Source organism: Tenrec ecaudatus, chromosome 10, assembly GCF_050624435.1.
Source record: "Tenrec ecaudatus isolate mTenEca1 chromosome 10, mTenEca1.hap1, whole genome shotgun sequence".
Classification (NCBI taxonomy): domain Eukaryota; kingdom Metazoa; phylum Chordata; class Mammalia; order Afrosoricida; family Tenrecidae; genus Tenrec; species Tenrec ecaudatus.
Window position 1 is genome coordinate 65,274,832 of NC_134539.1, and position 23,677 is coordinate 65,298,508.

General features: G+C 44.6%; 1 protein-coding gene across 3 annotated transcripts in view; it reads right to left on the minus strand.

The window, feature by feature from the left end:
- PCSK5 (proprotein convertase subtilisin/kexin type 5) overlaps positions 1 to 23,677 on the minus strand; it is a 516,123-nt gene that overhangs the window by 117,218 nt on the left and 375,228 nt on the right. For all 3 annotated transcript variants that reach the window (XM_075560524.1, XM_075560523.1, XM_075560525.1), the window contains exon 21: positions 6,332 to 6,434. In XM_075560524.1, the coding sequence (XP_075416639.1) occupies positions 6,332 to 6,434 (103 nt within the window). The remainder of the gene's footprint in view (positions 1 to 6,331; positions 6,435 to 23,677) is intronic.

Consider the following 23,677-nt stretch of genomic DNA (forward strand, 5'->3'; position numbering starts at 1 on the left):
TCATGATCGTGCCGAGATCCTTTACCAACACCGTAATTTGAAGGCGTCAGCTTTCCCGTGGCCCACCTTATTTGTTGGGCAGCGTTCGCATGGAAACGAGGCAACTCAAAACATCTTGGTCTGGGTCAGGGTAGCTTAGTCCTCACAGTGACCTTGTTGCTCTTAAAAACTTTGAAGAGGTCTTGTACCGTAGATTTGCCCAAAGAAATACATGGCTTGTGGATTATGACAGATGTCCTTAAGGTATCATCTGATCTCCCTTTGACCCATTTTTAAGTTGTTTCATATTAAAAAAAAAGTGAAGGGCAGATATGCAAGAATTGAGCCTCCAGTGAGTGCCCTCTGGCCCTGGACCCGAGGCTGAATGGCGTTGCCAGAGTCAGAGTGCAATGGAGTGCATTGTCACAGAACCCGTTAGCTTAAATGCTAACACCTATCACTTGAGCTCCCATTTGACCCATTTCGGTTTTTAACATTCCCTACTTTCTTTGCGATTGCGGTTTTTCTTTGATTTATTTTGTTATGAGTGTTGGGTTGGTTTATTTGGGGGGGGTGGTGGTATCATTTTGCAGTCCAGGATAGGCGGATCCATAGAGAGAGTAACTGGCTTACTAGGGGTGTGGAGGGGAAGTTGGACGGAGTCGGTAGCTGGTAGTAATGACCACAAGGAGGCAGGAAATGGTGAGGAGCTGGCGGTGGCGGGCACTGTACAGCTCTTTTTAATGTGAACCGTTAAAGTGCATGCGGATTGTATGTCAATAAAACTATTAAAATAAGCAAAAATACATTGTTTAGTTTCTGGACCGCCGCTTCCATAGTCGTTGTTTGTAGAGCCAAGTGTAATGTGTTGGGCTTAACCGTTTCTCCGCTTAGCATGATGCTTTCTATGGGTCTGTTATAAGGATGCTTGTCTTCTTTAGACTGAGCTGCAGTCCAAAGAAAGATTTCTGTCCTGGGTCTTCATTAGTAAGTACTTCAAATTCTCTTGGCTTTCAGCAAGCCAGGTGGTGCTAGCTGTATATGTGGCAGGTTGCTCATAAGCCTTCCTCCAGTCCTGCTGCACATTCTTCTTCCTGTCGTCCACGGCAACCAGTTACTCGCCCAGCACACAGACTGAAGGAACACGGTGAAAGGACACAACCCTGACGCACACAGGTCTTGATTTTAAACTATGCTGCATGCCTTTGTAGGGACGACTGCCTCCTGACTGGTAATGTTTCAAAAAAACAAACAAACAAAGCTGTGTCCTCGGGCACAGCGTGTGGCACCTCCCTGGCCAGGTCAGGGAGGGACATTCTTGCTCTGAGGAACTTCCTGGGCGGGCATGCCCTTGCTGGATATTGGGGTGCTCCGGTAGGAATGAATGGCCAGCACCTAAACAAAGTGGTTGAGGGCCCTGAACCAATCTTTTAAACTCTGCTTATCCACGTGAGCGTACATAAATCACCAGGGTCTCTTCCCCAAGTGTGCAACTGTGATGACTTCATCTGCCACCAATCATGATTTTGTGATGTGTTTCCACTGTTTTCCATACTTGGTCTCATTTAGTCTCATGAGTGAATTCTTGGGACACTGATGGCCTCATGATGATGGCCCCCCTCATCCAGATGACTCCTTTTTGCCATTGCCCTGTTTAAGACTTTAAAAATAGATCACTATAAAACATAGAACAGGAGAAGGGGGGGAGGGGAGACTCCGGATAGGGCAAGATATGACAAAATAACGATGTATAAATTACCAAGGGCACATGAGGGAGGGGAAAAAAAAAAGAGGACCTGATGCAAGGGGCTTAAGTGGAGAGCAAATGCTTTGAGAATGATTGGGGCAGGGAATGTGCAGATGTGCTTTATACAATTGATGTATGTATATGTATGAACTGTGATAAGAGTTGTATGAGCCCCTAATAAATTGTTTAAAAAATGGGGAAAAAAACATGGAACAGATTCCAACATATATTTTGGGGGAACACACATCAAGCTAAAACACCAAGCTTGGGAGAAAATGGAAGGGCGTGCAAGGCATGGTGGAGAGGGTGTGGCTTGCAGTCTTCTATCTGGTCCCAACATGCTGGAAACCTGTATAAGCTGCATCTCTTCAGAAGGCGAGTGGACTTCAAGACAGAAACAGAAGACAGGAAATGCCACCCCTGCTCTTGTATTCTCAACCTCTTGCCTCCTACTTGCTTTGCCCAGCACCACTGGAATGAACAATCCTTTTAAACCGCAGCAGGTCTGAGAGGACCATTCCTAAGACACTCACACACGCCTGGTGGTTGTCCAGGTGAAAACAGATCCCTTCCATTAAGTGTGAAAGGTCAGAACTGTACTCCCAGTCCAGAGGGGGGGAGGTGGTGGTGGCACTAATGCCAAAGGCAAATACTTTTTCTGCAACTTGGTTCTGGTTTATGAGCTAGAACATTTCTCAAGGAATAATTTAAATAGTGGGGGGGATCCCTGGTGGCATGGTGGGCTACCCACTGGGCTACTCAGAGCAAGGTCAGCAGTTTGAAACCACTGCATGGGAGAAAGAGGAGTATTTCTATTCTCATAAAGGTTGATCGTCTCAGAAACCTCTGTCCTATCAAGTGGTTATGAGTCAGAATTGGTTCAGTGGCTTTAAAAACAAAGCAAATGTCTATAAATAAGACAAATGGCATAAAACCGTTGAACGTTATTAAACAGGTAAGCTACCTCATGAATTTAATTTGAAAAGAGAAGAATTGAGGCATGTTTATTCCGGGACTCATTTTCTTGCTAAATTCCATTGCAAGAGGGAGGTAAAATGGATCATCATTTAATGCTTCATAGGAAGAGATGAGAGATGGGCTTGGGGGGGAATCATTTCTTTCGGAAGAGGTAATTTAATACTTTCAAGTGGAACCATTTAAAGCCATCCAGAAACAGCAGGGGGAAGCAGACGGTGTGATACTTTCATGTTTATAGAGGAAAAGGACTGACTGACTTTTTTTAAAACTTGAGTGCTTGAATGTAGAAAAGTACTGAGCCCGTAAGTGGGCTTTAAGCCACCTCCCTCCTTCACCTCTACCTACAGAAAAGCACAAGTGACATACCCAATTTCCCCTAAAGCAACGTGTTCCTAAAGATGGAGAGAAGGAAATTGGTGCACGCTTAAGGGCAGGCACTGAATTACATTATCCAGCCTGTCCCTCCCTCTCCCCATCCAAGTGCAATTACTAAGGAACTTGAAATCTCACGCCAATTGGCCAGTTTTCCACAGACACCAACGAGCTTCCTCTAATGGAGAAGGATCGAGTCCTTGCTCGGGGAATCCACTGCAGTTGAGGAAAAACAAACATTTAAGTCATCTCAAAGCAGCTGTGGGACCCGCTGTCATGCCCCTCCCTAACCATTAGAGGCATTGAACTTCTCACTCACTCACACTAGTGAGTTCTGGTGGCCGAATGACTGTGATAGGAGGCCCAGCCAGGCTCATAGAAAAGAAGAAGGCAAATCCCTCTGCTAATGAGCTGGGCAAAGAGGGTGTCCTCTACCTCAGGAGTGACTCTCCCCAGACCCCGGGGTTGGGAGTGGGGCTGGGGGCCTGCGGGAGACCTGGACTGGAACTGGCGCACTGGAAAGTCTGCGTTAGCTGGTCCTCTGGGCTGATTGTTGACGTGGCCTAATTAAATCCATCACAGAGGTACTTAATGTAATTTCTTGGTGCTTGAATGTTCTAACAGGATGAAACCTAGCCAAAAGCCTTTCTCTTTCCTGAATTCATTGAAGCAGATCAAATAAATTGTTTGAGGGTGGGTCAAGACAGAGGCAACTTCTAAATGCTTTCAATTCGTTCATTGACTCTGTTAACTCCTTCAGGACCGGGCTGGGAAATTAGCCAGGCTGATAAGCATCGAGACCTCATAGAGCTATGAGTGTTTAGTAATGTGTTTCCTCCCAGACTTCAGTTGCTTTCAAAGAGCTAAATCTGAGGATTTTCTGAAATTACATCTCAAAATACTGATTCGCTTGTGCATAGCTTCACCTTCAGGGCCCAGCTGAACAGTAGTTAATCACAACTCTCAACTCACTGCCATCGAGGCAATGCTGAGTTGACACAAAGCCTATAGGACAGAGTAGCGCTGTGCCGGTGGATTTCTGAGACCGTAACTGTTGATGGGAGTAGAAAGCCCATCTTTCTCCCATGGAGAGGCTGGTGGTTTCAAGATGATGAGGGCTAATCACAACAGCAAGGAAAACTGCCAGTTGCACCAAGGGCAGATAGAGCCTCGTGGGGGATCCCGCAAAACTGTCTCCCTGAATGACCCTTCTGGTGTAGAACTGAACTCAATCCCCTGTTAGAATAACCAACCCTTTCAGATAAAAAAGACAGCATTTACCCCAGGACCACGTTCCAAGGGCGAGGACGGGGCGGCGCGGGGAGGCCATGAGTAAGTGATGCACAGCGCCAGGGGCTTTGCTGGATCTGTAAGCATGTGAATGGCTTGCTTTGCACACTTGCACTTAGTTCCCAGCACAAGAGTTTCCAAAAAAGGGCAAAGGACTTTGAACATTCTGAAGTTCATAGAATAACTTTAGAGTTAACTGCTTATCAATTTCCTTATTATACACAAGAAATTAATAAGCAATTAACTAAAGTTTTTAAAACATGTATCAAAGTTAGCAGCTGAGGACACCCCTATCTCTTCTCCCTTATATTCATCAATCAGATTCAACAGTGATGAATACACAGCTTACCTTACTCTATTTGTATCACCATCAACCTACCTTCCTCCTTAATGATCTGTAAATGCAGACTGTATCTTATAATACAACACTGGGGCTTCTTTAAAGCAAACTCAATGTTTAGAGGTCCAAATATCTTAGAAAGACAGCAGGACAACGTTCTCAGAGTTAACATTCAAAAACTCTTGAGACTGAGCTTTGTGCCCCTTTTATCTCCACTTTCCTTCCTTCCTTCTTTAATTTTTTGCCACATCGTTCTTTCTTTTGAGAAGGCGATTTGGAGAGTCAAGCCTGTCATACTGGCTGAGTTCAGTATTTATCACATCATGCCTACTGGTGGAGGCGTGTGGGCAATAAAGGGGCTCGCAGTGACACAGCTGCTGTTCTGAAGAGCAATTCTAGCACCCGAGTGAGAGTCTGTCACAGAGGTGTAAAGCCCCTGCCTCTGCACAGCCTTGTCCCAGGTGGGGAAGAGACCCTGTTCCTTGGTTTGGGGGTTGGTTTTTGCAGCCTAGTGCTGAGGCTATGCATGCACACACCCCATCAGCCAGTGTTTGAGCTTTGCAGATACTTTTCCATCCCCCACTCCTTCAAGATCAAGTGTCTCATGCTTTCTTAGCACTGTGCTCAGGTGTGAAGATGAGTCTCACAAGGGGCTTACAGTCTGACAGAGACAGAGGTGTAAGTGATGAACTTCTTAAAGTGCTGCAGATAGTCTTATGGAGGCTTATTCAGAGCACCAGGGAACATAAGAAGAAAAGTTTAAATCTACTGGAAACGCTCAAATACATCTTCACAGAGCAGTGAACCCTGAGATTGACTCTCGAGATGGAGAGTTAACCAGCTGGTGGAAGCAGTGATTCAGGGATGGACGTGCAGACAGAGAGGAGGCTCCAGACGTTTAAAGTAGCATCATGTGCCTGTCTCTCCCCACAAGAAAGTCCCTTCAGAATCCCCACACTGGTTCACCACATGGTTGTTAGGCATCATGGGAGAGGGTGCTACGGAGATTATGGTAACTCAAGGGAGGGTTCTGCTTCATGAGAAGATGCCCCATTCTTTCTCCTGGAGGTGTATGGGGTGCCTATGGACAGGTTGGTTAATTCCCTGGGGCTACCATAACCAAGCACCACCAAGTAGGTACTTAAAGCAACACAAATGTATCATCTTGCTGTTCAGGAGATCAGAAATATGAAATCTAGGTGTCAGCAAGCTTGATTCCTTTTGGAAGCTCTGATGGATAAACTGGTCCATGCTATTCTCTTGGCTTCTTGGGGAGTGCAGTTTATAGACAATCCAGTCCATGCTCTGCCTCCATCTTCCCATGACCTTCTTTGGGTTCATGTGGCCTCTCATCTTCTAAGATGAACACCAGTCATGTTATTATGACCTAACCTAAGTCCAAGATGATTCCATTCCAAGATCCTTCACGAATTACAGCTGCAAAGTCCTGGTTTCACATCTGGTCACACTCTGGGGTTCCAGATGGATTGGGGGAAGACACTCTTCAGCTCAGCTCTGGGGGAAGGCAACTCCTCTCTCCACAGTGACCCATTCACTCCCACCCCCAGAACCCAGCAGTGACCCATGCACTCCCACCTCGCAGAAGATCCGGAGAAGCCACTCACCTCCTAATGGGGCAGCTGGTACAGTCTTCCTGGGTTGGCCCCCTGCACTTGGCACAAGAAGCTTCACAGATCTGGCAATGGCCATGCTCGTCGATGTATTCTCCTAGGGAACAGAATCTAGTTATTTACTTCATTCCCACGCGGCCACGCAGCTGGGGCTGCAGTCCGAGAGCAGCCGCACCGCCCCGCGGCTGCCCAAATGCAGCGGAGACAGCAGAGAGAAGAGCCCTGAACGGCTTCCGCTGGCAGGTCCCAAATGCCATCAGATAATAACAAATGTCCCTCTCCCAGGAGCCCCAGAAGTTGGAATCTCACCAAGTTGTGAGGCCATGACACCATTTGGGAGAGTGTCAGCTCTTCACTGAGTTCCTACTAATTGTCCCATTCAACGCTGAGACCCTTTGGTCCATGGAGCCTCTGGTGTGGTCTCCCGTAAGTTAAAACAACAACAAAAAAAGGACCCACCCAGATCTTGTCCCACCAGCCTGGAGGGGAGTTATGGTTGTCAGTACAGAGCGGGAGTTTAATGCTTGTGGACATTTGGTACATATGAGCCACATGTCAGCCTGAAAGAGCAACCATGAGGAGATAGCCAGAGAATTGTTCTTCTAATTGGAATACCTATTTTTCCCACGGAAAAAGAAATATAAGGCCTGTCCACAGAAGCAAGTCCAACCTCACAAATTTCTTGTGAACATGTAAGAAATTACTCCCGTGGTGAAGGTAGTGGAGAGAAGTCAACCGCATGAACAGTTGATCCGCCAACAGTGGGTCTCTAGTCACTAGAGGCAACCTTTCCGCCTGTAACAAATGCATCCATCCCTACATCTGTTCCCAAAGAAATTAAGACACTACTTCAACCTGACCCACAGAGCTGTTTTTTCCCATTTAGCATCTGATCATGCTCAGAAAATAGAGTTGCAACTTCAGCAAATGTGGCCATAGCTTTCATTTGTCCCCGCTCCTATTTCTTTCTTTCTTTAAAAAACAAATCCTTTCATTGGGGGCTCTTATCAAAATCCATACATCCATCCATTGTGTCAAGCACATTTGTATATATGTTGCCATCATCATTTTCAAAACATTTTCTTTCTACTTGAGCCCTTGGTATCAGTTCCTCTACCCCCCACCCTCCACCCTATTGCTACAGCCTTATAAGTGAGCATTGTCCATCTGAAATCCATTGTGGTTAGACAGCAAGATTTTCCCACGGTTAAATCAAGGGCTTGCTGGAACTGCAAGCCGTGCTGCCTGATTTCTTGCAGTTACACTGAAAAACGAGTCATGGAAATGTAGGATGGAGGGGAATTGGCCTCGCTGTCTTTTTCCATAGCTTGGCTGACCTGAGGCTCTTGGGTAAAGTAAACGTTGCATACATAAATGTTCCACTTGCTCCGATTGGGACTGAGGAACAAGCATGAGCGACTGAAGGGGCAGCAAGAGAGTTCCTTCGCATCGCAGCAAAGTCGTGCAGGGTGATGCTGTCCGCTTTGCTGGCGGAAGGGGGAGAGCACGCGTTAGAGCAATGCCAGCATCGACTCGTGGCACAGTCTGCACACCCTGGACCCGGCTTCGATGTCTTCTACTCGTCACCAGCATGCCATCTGGACCGCGGATCTGATGCATTCCTATTAGCCCAAAAGTGTGGGTTTGTGCGAATGGGCATGTTGTTCCCGGCATGACGGGCCAGTGGAGGCTGAAATCCAGCCCAGACTTCTCTCACAAAGCCATGTCCTCCGGTGTTTGCTGCCTTTGCCGGCTGTAAACTCCCTGAAAAACTCACTGCCATCAAGTCATTTCCAACTCCTAGCGGCCCCAAAGAACAGAGTAGAATGGCCTAGTTCGGAGACTGTCAATCCTTATGAGAGTCCTTAGACTCCTCTTTCTCCTGAGAAGTGCTCATAGGTTCAAACCATTGACCTTGCAGATAAAACCCAACTGGTAAGCAATCATGCCCCAGAGATCCCTCTGGTTGGAGTACGGGGACTCTGGCTAATTCTGGAGAAGGTGTTGGTAGACAAGTTGGAGTCTTGGTAACCAGCAGATTCAAGGAAGAAAAAAAGGCTGGGCCTTCTGTGTAGTAAAAGTGGTGATGGGAAGTTGACACCCCCTTTCTACAACTTTCTTTATACTTATTTATGCTTTGCTATGTCCCTTAATTTAGGAAATTTATTATAATCTCTCCCAGCTTTGTTGCAGTAGGCACAACTAGCTGAGTTGTATCATGGTCCGTCTCGGGAACCCCAGGTTTTCAGGGCATATTTGGTAGGAAGAAGCACCTCTTGCTTTCCTCAGCAGGACAGATTGCCTGGTTTCACAGATTCTGAGCATCACTACAGACCTTTCAAAGTCCTGGTATGTACTCAACCAGTATGTGCTGGGCCAGGGAGATGGTCAGAAAGGGGAGAGGCTTCAAATCCCAAAGCAAATGAGTTCCAGAAAAACCGGGGGGTAGGGGGTGGGGTGTATAGAAAACACCAGCTGTCCATTCGGTCAGTCCATGAGTATTTTCTGAGCATCCATGTGCCACACACTGTGCCAGGCACCAGGTGAAATGGAGAGACACAGGCAGGCACTGGCATTTTCATTCTGTGAGTTTTCAAAGATTTAGGCCTTGTTGTTTGGGTTGTTTTTTCTTTTTCCCTTGCAACTATTTTGCACATATAATTCAGTGACAATTATTTTATACATATATAATATATGTATGTATATACACACACATTAAACCATCACCAGTAACCATCTCTCAAATTTTTCACCACTCTTACTGGTTCTCAAAGGTTTTTGAAAGAAAGAAAAATGCTTTATAAGGAGAATTATAACCCAAATGCTGACCAACCCCCATAGCCTAGATAAAGACCACCGAAGGACAAGGGAGTGTGCTGGACTCGGGTAAACTTAGAGGCAAAAAGTCTCATGATCTCCTGCCTCTGCCTGTAGGAACTGACTGAGTGACTTGTTTCATTCGAGCTCCTGAGACCCATTCGTCTCTATCCTGCTGATGGAAGATGGGGAGTTAAAGTAAAGACACTTTGCTCTGCTGAATGAAGTGCTGCCTAGATGGTCCTGAGAGTTCTACCCTCTCCACCTTCCGAGTTTCCTTTGTAATTGCAGATGATGCAGGTCGAGCTCAGGCGGAGGGGAGGGGGGATCCGGACTCAGATGTCCTTCTGAACATTCACAATCCTGCCCATCTCGCGTTTGCATCCTCGCTGGTTTCCATATGCCAGTAGATGGCACCAGTACCTTGGTGCCAGATTTTCCACTTTAGTGGTCCTTGGCCCTCAGAGAGCACTTTAGATACCATTCAAGGGAATAGCATTGGGTTGCTAACCACAAGGTCACAGGTTTGAAACCACTTTTTTACTCCCATAAAAAAATTAGTTTCAGAAATGTACAGAGTCACTTCCACCCTGCCCTACCAGGCTACTCTGAGTCAGAATTGCCTCAATGGCACTGAGTGAGGAATTGCTGCTGGTGATGCTGCGGGCTAACTGCAAGGTAGGTCGTTCAAATCCATTTGCTGTGCCTCCAGAGAATGATGAGGCTGTCTGTTCTGTAAAGATTTACAACCTGACATGATGGGACTATCGGATTGTGTGATGTGGAGCCATAAAACTTAAAAAAAATTTTTTTTTAAGATTTACAACATCAGAAACACTATATAGGGTCACTGTGAGTCAGAATAAACCTGATGATAGTGGGTTAAGAATTGCCCCATCCTCCTATAAGCTGGAAGATAACAAGCGGCCATCTGAGAAGCAACAAAGCCCACATGGAAGAAGCACACCAGCCTGTGAGATCACAAGGCATCAAAGGGATCAGGTAATAAACATCAAAGACAAAAAAAATCATAGCATTGTGAATGAGGGATAGTGTGGAGTGGGGACCCAGGGTTCATCTGTGGGAAATTGGACATCCCTTGCAGAAGGGCTTCAGGAAGGAGAGGAGCCAGTCAGGGTGCAGTGTAGCAATGATTAAACATATGACTCTCCTCTAGGTTTTAAATGCTTCCCCACCACCACTATCATGATCCCAATTCTACCTTACAAATCTAGCCAGACCTGAGGATGCACACTGATAAACACAGGGAATCCAGGGCAGATGATCCCTTCAGGACCAGTGAAAGTGGCGATATTGTGTAGAAAGGGGGACCCAATTACAAGGATCTACATATAACCTCCTCCCTGGGGGATGGACAGCAGAGAAGTGGGTGAAGGGTGATGCCAGACGTGTAAGAAATGACAAAATAATAATAGTTCATAAATGATCAAGGGTTCATGAAGGAGGGAGGAGCGGGGAGGACGGGGGGAAATGAGGAGCTGATACCAAGGGCTCAAGCAGAAAGCAAATGTTTTGAGAATGTTGATGGCAACAAATGTACAAATGTGCTTGACACATGGAGGGATGGATTGTGATAAGCGTTGTACGAGCCCCCAATTAAAAAAAAAAGAATTGCACCATCCATAAGAAGTCAAATAAAAGCTCCCAGCATAGCCTTCTTGTGACCCACGATACAGTCAGCTCACCATACGCGACACCCTGTGATGTACATCAACCTCAACATAACAAAATCACACAACTGGATCAGTGAGCAACTTCGTCATTAAATGGAGGAACTGTTGAGGTTCTCAAAGATTTTATTTTCCTTCGATCTCCAATCCCCAAAGCAGAGCTTCAGAAAATCAAATGACATCACAAATCTGTTTCAAAAGACGTCTTTAAAAGTTTTAAAAATAAGAGATGGCACTTTGAAGACGAAGGTGTGCCTGCCCCAAGCCCTGGTAGTTGCAGTGACCTCATCTGCCTGAGAAAGGGACCCGGATGAGGAAGAGCAAAAAGGAACGGATGCTTTTGAATGGGGATGTTGACAAAGAGTAACAAATATACCATGGACTGATAGAAGAACAAACCCATACTTTGGGGAAGAAGTACAATCAGAATGTTCTTAGAAGCAAAGATGATGAGGACAGTAGGACGTTAGGGAAGAGGGAGGCTTGTCTCCATTGAATGCCTAAGCTAAATGAAAATTAGCGGGCCGTGCCACAACCACTGGGTGAAAGAAACCAGGCCCACATCAGACACTTGTGGGGAACAATCCAAAGCTGGGCATGCGCAGACCAAGGACACCTGGGAACAAGTGATGGTCAACCTGAGCATGCATGCTAGACTCCAGCAACATTACATCACATGCGCCTGGACGCAGCCAATAAGAACAGCCAATGCGCTCAACCATGCCCCACAGTCCTGCCAGGAGGCCTTGCACACTTACCCGGGATACCGTGTGCTCTTTGAGACCGTAGTGCCCGAAACTTCCCTTTCCCTCATAAAAGTTACTTGGATTTGCACAAGTGCTTCTGCCACATGAATTCTTTCAGAGCTGAGAAGCAAGAATGAGGAAAACCATCCCAGACACCTGACAATGAGACCCCACTTCTTGTACTTTGAATATGTTCTCAGGTGAGACCCGTCCCACAGGAGGACCTCATGCTTGGTAAGTGGACACTTGGTGGAGAAGAGGAAGACCCTGAATGCCGTTTTCCAGCACCCTCTTGCGTCCCCCCCTTGGGCTTGGCTAGCCTTTCCCATGGTCCGAGCTGCACCTTTATGGCTCAGAAGGAGAACCTCCTAACGTGCTGATAACTAAAAGCCAAAGAGACTCTGAGTCTTGGAGACCCATGTGTTTTAAAACAAAATTGTGTCCCGTGGAGTTTCTAGTGGCTGTGGTCTTTGGGAAATAGTCCCCTAGAAATTTACTGATAAGATCAGAATTTCCTCAGCTTCCTCCCCATCCTCCCCCCTACCCCACCCCCAATTCTTTCTTTCTCTTGGAGTGTTTGTTTCCCTCCTATCTCCGCATCCAATGCTCTTCATCTTCTGTCCTCGGGCCATCTTCCCCAGGCAGTTTTTCTGTCTTCAATCTGTTCCCTGTTTCTCCCATCCTTCTCCAACCTACAGCCAAAGCCAAGCCTCTACTTAAACAGCCTCCCAGGCACTGCGCTGGGTCCCTTTTTCCTTCTCAAGTAAGGGATTCATCAAACGTATTTTTCCTCTTACTATTTGAAAACCAAATAGAGAAAACTTTATAACCTTGAAGTTTATGCAAGAGAAAAAAACAAACAAAAAGTTTGTGCAAGCGAGCCCGTGTAGAACCGCTGAAGCGTGCATCTTTCTCGAGACTGCATGCCTCTTAATTTCAGAGCAAACTTTGGCTTGAGAACAGATGCGAACAGAGGGACTGGTCCCAATTTTCATATTTATGTAGATGACCAATTAGTTATATAAACAACTGCCTCCGGCTCTTGTAGGCACAAGTTTTCCTCGGCACAGCTGGGATTGAAGAAGCCAGAAGCCAGGGACATAGTCAACTCGCTTGTTATTTATTTTTCAAAGTTTTATGGGCACTTAATGGACATATCATACAATTCAATAGTTCGATCATATTAAGAAGAGTTGTACAATCATTACCACAATCAATTTTAGAACACTCCCCTCCCCAAAGTTAAATCAGTTTTAAAATTATGGGGCAATCACCATCAATTATAATGCTCCCCCCATACATTGTGCCCCTTTCTGCCCCCTCACCCTACCTAGCTCTTACCCCCATCCCCACCCCTACCTCTCCTATAAAGCCTTGCATCAGTTCTTATCTCTATGCATGTTCTCCTGGGCATCACAAACTGGAAAACCCAACAGGGGGGAAAAAAACAGAAACAAAATTAAGTGGTAAGGATAAAATAAAAATAATACAAAGATCAAAATACAAATAGTAAGAACAAAAAGAGCACCGTGAATATGTAAAAGGCCAGGGAAGACATTTGTATCATGGACCTAGCAAGAAGTCCTTGCACATAGAAGAATTTCAGGTTGGGTCAAGAGGGAGGTCAACTAACCGAGTATTGAGTTCAATCCAGTGTACCCACAATTAGAGTGATTCCTACCTCTTTCCTTTCTTTCTTTAATTCTTGTTATTATCGGGGATGGGGGTTGGTTTCTCAGTCGGTGGAGCAGCAAATTCTTGTCATATTTCCTTATTGCACAATGAAGCGAATGTTTATGACAGGCATGATGTACAAAATTCTTAGAAAAATCTCTGCTTTCCGTTGAGACTTCGCCTTTCAAGCTCTGCTTTCCAGCACCTTCCTCTGTTATGACCATCATGTCCAAATTGTTTTTCCTCTTGGATCAAAACATTTGCACCCCTCTCCTAGGTCCTTTCTCATCTCATCCTAGCTCTTCTCAGTTCAAAGGACGCGGAAGGGGCTGACAAGATGGTAAACAACGTGCCTCAAAAGTTGAAGACGCAGCTTTAAAAGCTTTCCAAGCAAATGGCTTGCTCAGCTTTCCATTTCGTGATCACGTTGCAAAATGCACTCATGCCGACAAACTCAAGCTATATACAGGAAGCATTATGAAACCACCTAGAATGGGTGTGCGTTTAGTTGATCACCATGATGGCATGATGGCTATGTGCTGGCTGCTAACCACAAGGTCAGTAGTTTGAAACCACCAGCTGCTCCTCAGGAAAAAAAAGAGGCTTTTTACTCCCATAAAGGGTTACAGACTCAAAAAGCCATCGAGGTAATTCTACCCCATCCTACATGGTTGCTATGAGTCAGAATCTCAGAATCAACTCAATGGCAGTGAGTTACTATTAAATATGGTTGAGCCTTACATATTGATATTAGGCTTGTGTGAACAGAAGAGCTTTATTTCTTCTGAAGAAAAGTCAGGCTTTCTTTTGAATTTCCTCATTCTTTCATTAGAGTCAAATTTGTAGTAGAGTTTAAACAAACAAATGTATTCGATAAATTAATAAAAGTACACAAGAAAATAGATTGTGGTGTGAAAAGAAACATTTTTGTTGTTTTTATTTTTAGCAAAGGGGATTAGTAAGAGAAGTTGGATGAAATACTAGATTTAAAAAAAGTCTTAAACAAAAAGAAATCAGTCTTTTTTTGTTTTTAACCTGGTTATTTCTGTGATCAATTTTGGGGTAATGAACTACATATTCATTGCATGAGATCTATTTAGATGCCAGAAACCTTAAAGTGGGACTTGAAACTCCAATAACCAAATAAACAAAACAAACAAAATCCCAAACCTACTGTCATCTAGCCAATTCTGACACGTAGAGACCCTAAACAGGTTGCTGAAACTCTAAGTCCACAAGGAAGCAGATGGTCTCCCTCCCCCCGCCCCCCAAGCCCAACATCTAACCCACAGTGCCCGGGCTCTTTTCCACCACCACCACGCTAGTCAAATGAGACCATCTCTTTGAAGGACGCCAATGTTTCACTTCTGCCTTGAGATAGTACTGTGTCAGGATACTTTTCATGAAAAAAAAAATCCACAATTTACTACTTTTTACCAGCTACAAGAAATGCTTGGTAACACTTTCAATTAACTAAATACTAATGATATGTCCATTTTAAAGGCCTCATTAAGCGTGGATTTTAATAGCAAGGCTGAAAATAAGAGGTTAGCAAGTGAGACAAAACATCTTCCCTTATAATTTTACACGAGTTCACCCTTCAGCAGGCCAGTGCTTCCTTTCATTGGAAAAACCCTTTAGGTTGTCTACCCCTTTGGGATGGACCCAATTTGGGGATCGATTTTAGGGAGTCTATTTATGAAAAGGGGAGTTTTGAGAACTCCTGGTAGAAAATGTGTGATGTTGAAGAAGTCTAGTAGATGAAAAACTGTGAGATTTTCCTTTTCCTGGATACTAGCTGCCTTTGAAGTAACCCCTGACTCATCTTGACCACAAGCGCACTGGCATACGATGCTGCCACTTCATCCCATGACCAGTTAGTTCTACGTTGGACTGTTGGGATCTCTAGCGTTTTTGCTGAGTTTTGGAAGTAGATTGCCAGGTTTTCTAGTCTGCCTTAGTCTGGAAGCTCCACTGAAAACCTCTCTCAACACCACAGAGACATGCAAGCCTCCACTGGGAGATGGTGGCGGTTGTGTATGGGCACTGGATGGGAATCGAACGCGGGTCTCCACAGAGAAGAGAACTCTACCGCAGAATCACCATTGACCTCTTCCCTTCTCCTCAGGATCCACCAAAGAAGGCAGCCAGCAGGGGAGTTTGTATTCATCTCTCAGAGACCCTGCTCTCATCCACAGCTTACCCCTCTCTTCCACTCACAGGCTTTTCTGATTGACAAAAAAAAAAAGTGATCCATTCTGGTCCAATTGCTGGTTCACTCCCAAGCCTGGCATTCATTCATCCGTGTAGTTTGTACTGATGCTCTGCAGTGCGACTGTGGTGGGAACGATAGTAGCAACAATGGCATGGAAAGGTGGAGCCAATACATGGGCAAGAGTTTGGTTTCCTTCAGACTTCTCATTGCTCAAAGGCAATTGACTTAAAAATTGATCACCTGGCCAATCTATGGAGATAGTAGCTGGATTGATGGCTTATTGGGGGTATGGCAGGAGCTGTTGGGGAGAAATGAGGAGTTCATAACAAGGAGTACAAGAAGGAAGAAATGTTCCAGAACGGATGGTAGTGGTGACAATACAGCGCTTCCCAATATGATTGAACTGTTTAAGTGCATGGTATGTGACTATTAGATACCAATAAAACTCGGAAAATGAAATGGAAGTCGATCCTCTATGTTCCCACCATCAGTTGGACCCTTACAAAAGTCAGGCTACTAAAATGAATAAACAAACAAATAGATTCAACCTGTCGCCCTGTCCAACACACCTGGAGGTAGCGGTGGGTGGCAATCACAGTCCCTGGAGGGTACAGTCTGTGATGAGCTGCCAAATGAAAGGTTGGTGATTCAAACCCACCCCATAGTGCCATGAAAGAAAGGCCTGGGAGTCAGCTTCCATACACATTCCAAGCAAGAAAACGCTATGGGGAAATTCTACTCTCTAGCAGGTAGGGTGGAATTGACAGCAATTGGTTTGGTTTGGGTAGCAAGCATGTAAGCTCTTATTCATTAATACTCCCATATAACAAATGTTTCTCTATGTAAGCTTAGCAGTTCAAACCCACCAACCGCTCCAAAAGGGTAAGCTGAGGCTGTCTGCGCCTGAAGATATATTAGAAACCCTATATAGTGTCACTATGAATCAGAATTGACTTCATGGCAATGAGTTTGGCCTTTGGGGGTTTAGTTCTATGTAATGTAGAATCAAGATGACAATTTATTTTATAGATGAGTAACTGAAGCTCCCCTGTTATTGCAGTGCTTTGGGCTGCTAACAGAAAGACCATCAGTTCAAAACCACCAGCCAGTCTGAGGGAGAGAGCTGAGGCTTTCTACACATGCAAGGATTTACAGTCTTAGAAATTAACTGGGTCAGTTCTACTCTGGTCTCTTTTAATCGGAACCAACTCGATGGCAGTGAGGGCTTTTTGTTTGTTTCTACTGAGACTCGGTGAAATATCTTGCAGACATTGCTTCAACCAGGTAAGCAACAGAGCTGGGCTGCATCGGAGCCCCGACCTCTGGACCCTGACTGGTCTGTCTGGATTTGTTTCCTCTTTTAGTGTCCTAAAAATCCCAGGACTTTCTACTCTCATGGAAAGTTACAGTTTTGGAAATTCAGAGTCAGTTCTACCCTGTTTTATAGAGTCACCAGGAGTCGGCATTGACTCGATGGCAGTGGGTTTGGTTTATTGTTTTGTTTTCACTGTGGTAAGTATCGCTGGCTTTTTATAGAAAGAGAAATTTCAACACATATGCTTCAGCTAAACTACTTACTGAGGTAAGGGTTTTTAAAAGAAATATGCTGCAAAAAAACAACAACAAACAATCCAACCAACAACACACACACAACAACAAAAGTACTTTAAACAGGCATAGGACCAAAGCACATTTGCTCAGTGATGGACTCTATCCTACATATCCTTTTTCCTGCTGAAATTACCACCATTTATAAAAGGCACTTTTTCCTTTCAAGTATTCCTAGATTGTCTAAGCAATTTGTTTTCACCATTAAGCTATAATATCTTAGGGGGAAACTAAAAAATATATATATATATATGTATATATATACTTCAATTGAATATGAAATTTGTTGGGGCTCTGGACACAATGTTTACAGTCTACCTGCTGCCTGAAAACAAGATAAAGCAGCACCACCAGAATTATGGTACTCTCTCGCTGGTTCCAATTTATATGAAAATCGAGTATCTATGGATTGGGTCCTCTGAATCTTTCCCTCAGTTAAGAAAAACTTCATTGACTCTTTGTTAATGAAATGTCACACTAAATTCTAGCTTAAAACCAGATACTGTCAAATAGATCTATGTGCATATATTTCTATGTTAAGTATGCAGGTAGCAGATGGACTTTGGGCCTCTACTCAACTACTCCTTCAGTGCAAGAACACTTTGTTCTAATAACCTGGGATTCTGTGATGCTCAGCTTCCTGGCACAATTGCTGAAGACAAAATGGGTGCACAGAAAATGTGGTGAAGAAAGCTGATGGTGCCCGGCTATCAGACGATATAGTATCTGAGGTCTTAAAGGCTTGAAGATAAACAAGAGGCCATCTAGCTGAGAAGCAACAAAGTCCACATGGAAGAAGCACACCAGCCTGCGTGATCACGAGGTGTCAATGGGATCTGGCATCAAAGACACAGAACAAAAAATCATATCTATGTGAATGAGGGGGAGTGCAGAGTGGAGGCCCAAAGCCCATCAGTAGACAATTGGACATCCCCTTACAGAAGAGTCACAGAGGAAGAGATGAGCCAGTCAGGGCGCAGTATAGCACTGATGCAACATAAAATTTCCTTCTTGTTCTTTAATGCTTTCCCACCCACCCACCCCTCCACTATCATGATCCCAGTTCTACCTTACAAATGTGGCTAGACCAGAGCATGTATATGGATACAGATAAGAGCTGGAAACACAGGGAATCCAGGACAGAGAAAACCCTGCAGACCAATAAGGAGAGTATTGATACCAGGGATAATGGGAAGGTGAGGAGAGAAAGGGGAAATGGATCACAATGATCTACAGATAACCCCCTCCCAGGAGGGGGGTGGACAACAGAAAAGTGGGTGAAGGCAGACATCAGTCAGTGTAAGACATGAAAAAATAGTAATAATTTATAAATTATCAAGGGTTTGTAAGGGAGGGAGGGGGAAAATGAGGAGCTGATACCAAGGGCTCAAGTAGAAAGAAAATGTTTTGAAAATAATGGTGGCAACAAATGTGCAAATGTGGTTGACTCAATGGATGGATGGATATATTTTGAAAAGAGCTGTACAAGCCCTCAATAAAATGATTAAGAAACAAACAGATACTGTCGAGTTGACGCCTACTCATGGCAATCCCGTGTGTATCAGAGGAGGGCTCTGCTCTGTGATGGCTGCTTTATGATAGCTGAGCTCTTGGAAGAAGACAGCTAGGCTTTCCGTCCGAGGTACCTCTGAGTGAAACGGAAGCTCCACTTTGGGGGAGCTGAGCCATTTATTTGTATCACCCAGGATCTCCAAATTCTAGCTTAAACATTAAGAAGGCACAGAAAACTTGAGGAAGATCAGACGCAATGAAGAAAACAGACATGAACACGATTGATATCTGTAATTAAACAAAATACATTTATAAAACACATTAAACTTGTGGATGAGGAAAATTAGGAAACTTTCTTATAGGCAGGCGATGGTAACTAGAAACACATTTATTGACGAGTCAAGGTACGCACAATTCTTGGTGAATTCTTTATTTACTGCACTGTCTTTGTTATTCAGGAGCCAGAGCCATGGTGGCACATTAAGCCTCTAATCACAAGGTTAGTAGTTCAAAACCATCAGCCGCTCCATGGAAGACAGCTGAGGCTTTGTACTCTTGTAAAGAGTTACAGTCTCTGTGTTGGAGTAACATGTACCTCCTTGGGTTTGGTCTGATCGCCACACAACTGACTGACTGTACTTCAACCCTTATAGTGTGAGATAAGTAGCTTTTCTTCCATACCTACTGTGCTGATAAACTTACCTCAGGGAACTCAAGTTGTACTTGTCCTTTTGTGATTGGCTAACTTCATTTAGCATAATTTCCTCTAACTCTTCCCATGAAACGTGCTTTGTGTGATCATCAGTGCTTTTCAGTGATGCGTAGTACTCCATTGTATCTATGTACCAGAGTTTTCTAATCCACTCGTCTATTGATGGAAATTTAGGTTGTTTCCAATTCTTTGTAATTGTGAATTGTGCTGCAATAAACATTGGAGCGTGGACCACTGGCCGTGGTTTATTTCGTACCTCTTCTGGGTATATGCCCAGTGGAGGCATAGCTGGGTGATAAAGTAGCTCAATTTCTGTTTGCTTTAAATATCGCCAGATTGCTTTCCATAGAGGCTGTACATATCTGTACGACCACCAGCAGTGGAGGAGAGTTCCTATCTTGCCACACCCCTTCCAGCATTTTTTGCTCTCTGATTTTCCTGACATGGGCTAGCCTCAAGGGTATTAGATGGTATCTCGTGGTTGCTTTCATTTGCAATTTCTCTGATGGCTAATGATCTGGAGCATTTTATCATGTTTCTTGGCCATTCTGGTCTCCTCCCTAGTAAAACTTATTTTCAGGTCTCTTGCCCACTTCCTCAGCAGGCGAACTATTTTCCTCTTGTTGCAGGTTAGGAGGATATTATAGATTTTAGTAATAATCCTGTTGTGTCATTGGAGAAAACCCTCTCCCAGACCGTGGGTCTCTTGTTATATCCTCTTAGTGAAGTCTTTCGACACACACAGGTGTTTCATTCTTAGTATATCCCACTTGTCGGTTTCAGGCTCATCTGCGTGTGTGCCCTTCCCTATTGCAGTGAGCTTATGAATTCGTTGATCCGAAGTTCTTAGGTTTGTCCTGATTCTTTCATTGACGATCCTGATAGTTTGGGGTCTAGGTCTGTGATCTACTTTAAGTTTGTTCTTGTGCAGGGGGTGAGGTAAGCATCTTGTTTCATTTTTCTAACTGGTGGATATCCATTGTTTCCAGCACCACATGTTAAAGAGGGCATCCACCTCCCACTTGATGCTTTTTGGGCCCTTGTTGAAGATCAGGGAGGAATGGGGAAGGAGAAAGACGGGAGGAAGGAGCAATGGCATGAGGGTAGCAGGGCATTAACTCACCCAGGGGGAGAGCATTGGCTATGTCTCCACAGAATTGACAGTGTGCATGCAGACCCAACCACAACACACCAAACCTTGAGGGCAACAAAACCACGTGGAGCAATGCATGGAACAAGTGGGCTACAGGGCCAGCCCCAATCTGAGCCAAACTGACCCCCACCCTTGAAGTATGTGCTACAGAGGACAACCCTAAACCTAGAGGTCAGGGAGTCGGCCCAACATGCCACACCCACACAGAAGCAAACCAAGAAGGGAAAAGAGAGAGGGATGGTCTAGACCCCATATTGGCACACCAAGCCCAGAGGACGATGTTCCTGCCCGGAGCTGCTAAGGCACAGAGAGGACTGTAGAATTGACAACAGCTCAACACATGTTGTTCCTTCCCTGGAGCCTACTGCAATGGAGGACAATACTGGGACACACAGTGGGGAGTTAGTCGGGCCTCAACACCCCACAGTGGGTTGAACCATTAAGGGAACAAAACAGATTAGCAACGGGAACAAAGCCAAGCCACAAAGTCCCAGAGGAACCCCCAAAACAGACTTCAGAACCATTGGGGAGATAGTCATAAAGGTCAGTGAACAGACCTAGAATTATGCATGCTTTTTTTGGTTGTTGTTAGTTATTACTTTTTCTTTTCTCTTTTTATTCAATCTTTTGTTTTCTTTTTGTTTCATGTCTGTTATTGTTGGCTTTCCTACCTTTATAAGATAGGCATGGGAAGCAAATCGAGGAGAAAGCAACGGGACCAATGGTTCAGAGGGACTTTGGGGAGGAAGAGGCAGTGGAAGGGAGTGGTGAGAAAATAATGCCACAGACAGGGGAACAACTAGGGAATTAAAATCAACAATGAGGAAGATGTAGAGATCCTGGGGGTGTTGCAGCAACAGAAATCTAGCTGAGAGGAATTACTAAGGGGCAGAAGAAGGGAAAGCGTGATGGTGGGGCAGGAGGAAGGTAAAAGGAAACAGAGGAAAGACCTAGGAAGCAAAGCTATGAATAGAGGCATAAGCATATGTGTCAATATATGTAAATAGATTGATTCATAACAATAAAGGTATTGGCCTACATACATATATTCACATGGCAACACACTGAGGTAATGGACAGTGGACAGACTTTGGGCCTCTGCTCATACCCTCCCTCAACACAAGAACACTTTGTTCTAACAACCTGGCATTCTGTGATGCTCACCCTCCCAGTACAATTGCTTAAGACAAAATGGGTTCATAAGCAAATGTGGTGAAGAAAGCTGATGGTGCCTGACTGTCAAACAATATAGTGTCTGGGGTCTTAAAGGCTTGAAGCTAAACAAGTGGCTATCTAGCAGAGAAGCAACAAGCCCACATGGAAGAAGCACATTCCTATGCCATCATGAAGTGTCGCTGGGACAGGGTAACAGGCACCAGAAGACCCCAAACAAACAAACAAATAAATAAACAACAACAAAAACCCATCCGTAGACAAAAGGACAGGAACAAAACCATCTGTAGACAATGGGGCATCCCTTCACAGAAGGGTCACAAGGAAGGGATGGGTCAACCAGAGCACAGTCAAGCACCAGTGAAACACACAATATTCCTCTGGTTCCTTGAGGCTTCCTCACCTCCCACTATCACAACCCCACCTCTGCCTTTCACTGAGGTCTAGACTGGAGCATGCGCACAGGTGCAGATAAGAGAGAAGAGCACATGACTGACGGAATCCAGAAAAAGGAATGGGAGTAATGATACCAGGAAGATAGGGGGGAGGTAATGAGAGGAGGGGAGGAATGGAACCGATGGCAACTATGGACATATAGCCACCACCCCTACCACCCCCAGGGGGATGAACAGAAACCATAAACCATGGGGGAAGGGAGCCAGAGGTCAGTGTAAGATATGAAGATAATAATATATAATTTATGAAGGGTTCACGAGGGTGGGATGGGAGGGGAGGGAGGAGAAAAAAGAGGAGCTGATACCAAGGGTTCAATAGAAAGAAAATATTTAGAAAATAATGATGGATATATATATATATATATATATATATATATATATATATATATATATATACATACACACACACACTTGATACAATTGATGTATACATTGTTATAAGAGCTTTAAGAACCTCCAATAAAATAATCTTTAAAAAAAGAGAGAGAGAGAGAGAAACATTTTGGAAATTCACAGTGGCAGTTCTACCCTGTCCTATAAGGTGGCTATTAGAATCGATTTGATGACTGTGAATTTAATTTTGTCTTTCTCTTTGCTATTTATGTGAGTTCAAAATTTTCACAGGTTTGCTGATGCATTCGGACCTCAAAATGGAGGGTTTTTTTGATGGACGAAATAAAGATAGGAGATTCTTAACCCCAAATGTTTCTGTAGCGGGCCCGCTCTCATGAGGTAAATTGTGCAGCAGCCGAGATTCTCAGTGGTGTGTGTGTGTGAGAATTAATACACGGTGATATCAATAAATTGTTTTGATTTGAGATCATTCTTTATCTTTTGGGAAACACGATCAACTATCCAAACACGAGTCATATTGAGAGGCACTGAGAAAGTGAGTCAATGTCTGAGGACCAGCTGATGAGCAGGGACAGCTCCCACTCGTGAGGCGCATGGCAGGGATCAGGAGCAGGGAGGAGATAGGCTGCTGAGGAAAGTTTCTAATAAGCCCATGAGTGGAATAGCTAACTCTCAAGTACCAAGGAGAACATAATTTACTTTACTTTGGTGGGACTGAGGATGGCACAGGGAGTTATCTGAAGCCTGATCGACTGAACCTTCCTGACACTTCTGAGCTGCACAATGGTCCTAGCATGTTGGTCAAGGAAACTTTTCAAGTCCTTTCCCAGGAGCTTAATAGGATCAAATGTTCCCAGAAGAGAGTTAAGTCTCCTCAGCACAGCCACGGGAATGGGACTTATTATCATCCACTTCCATTTCTAAAGCAACCAAAATGAGCCTCCCTAACAGCTTTTATAATGGGTGCTTATAACCCTTCAAAGCACCACTCTGGTCACTTCTCCCCTCGGGGCACAAGGGAGGGAGTGTCCTCAAGTTACCCATTTTCTCCTCTTCAGAAACAAGCCTTCGTCCCCTTTCTCCCACCCTTAGTCTTTGCTCTTGCCCTTGCCTTTCCAGGCTGAAGCATTTCAGCTTCAATGCTGAAGAGGAGGAAAGAGAAGCCCTGTGAGGAGAGAGATTTGCATTCCAAGACCTAGAAGTCTACTCTTTTCAATCTAAGGCAATGGA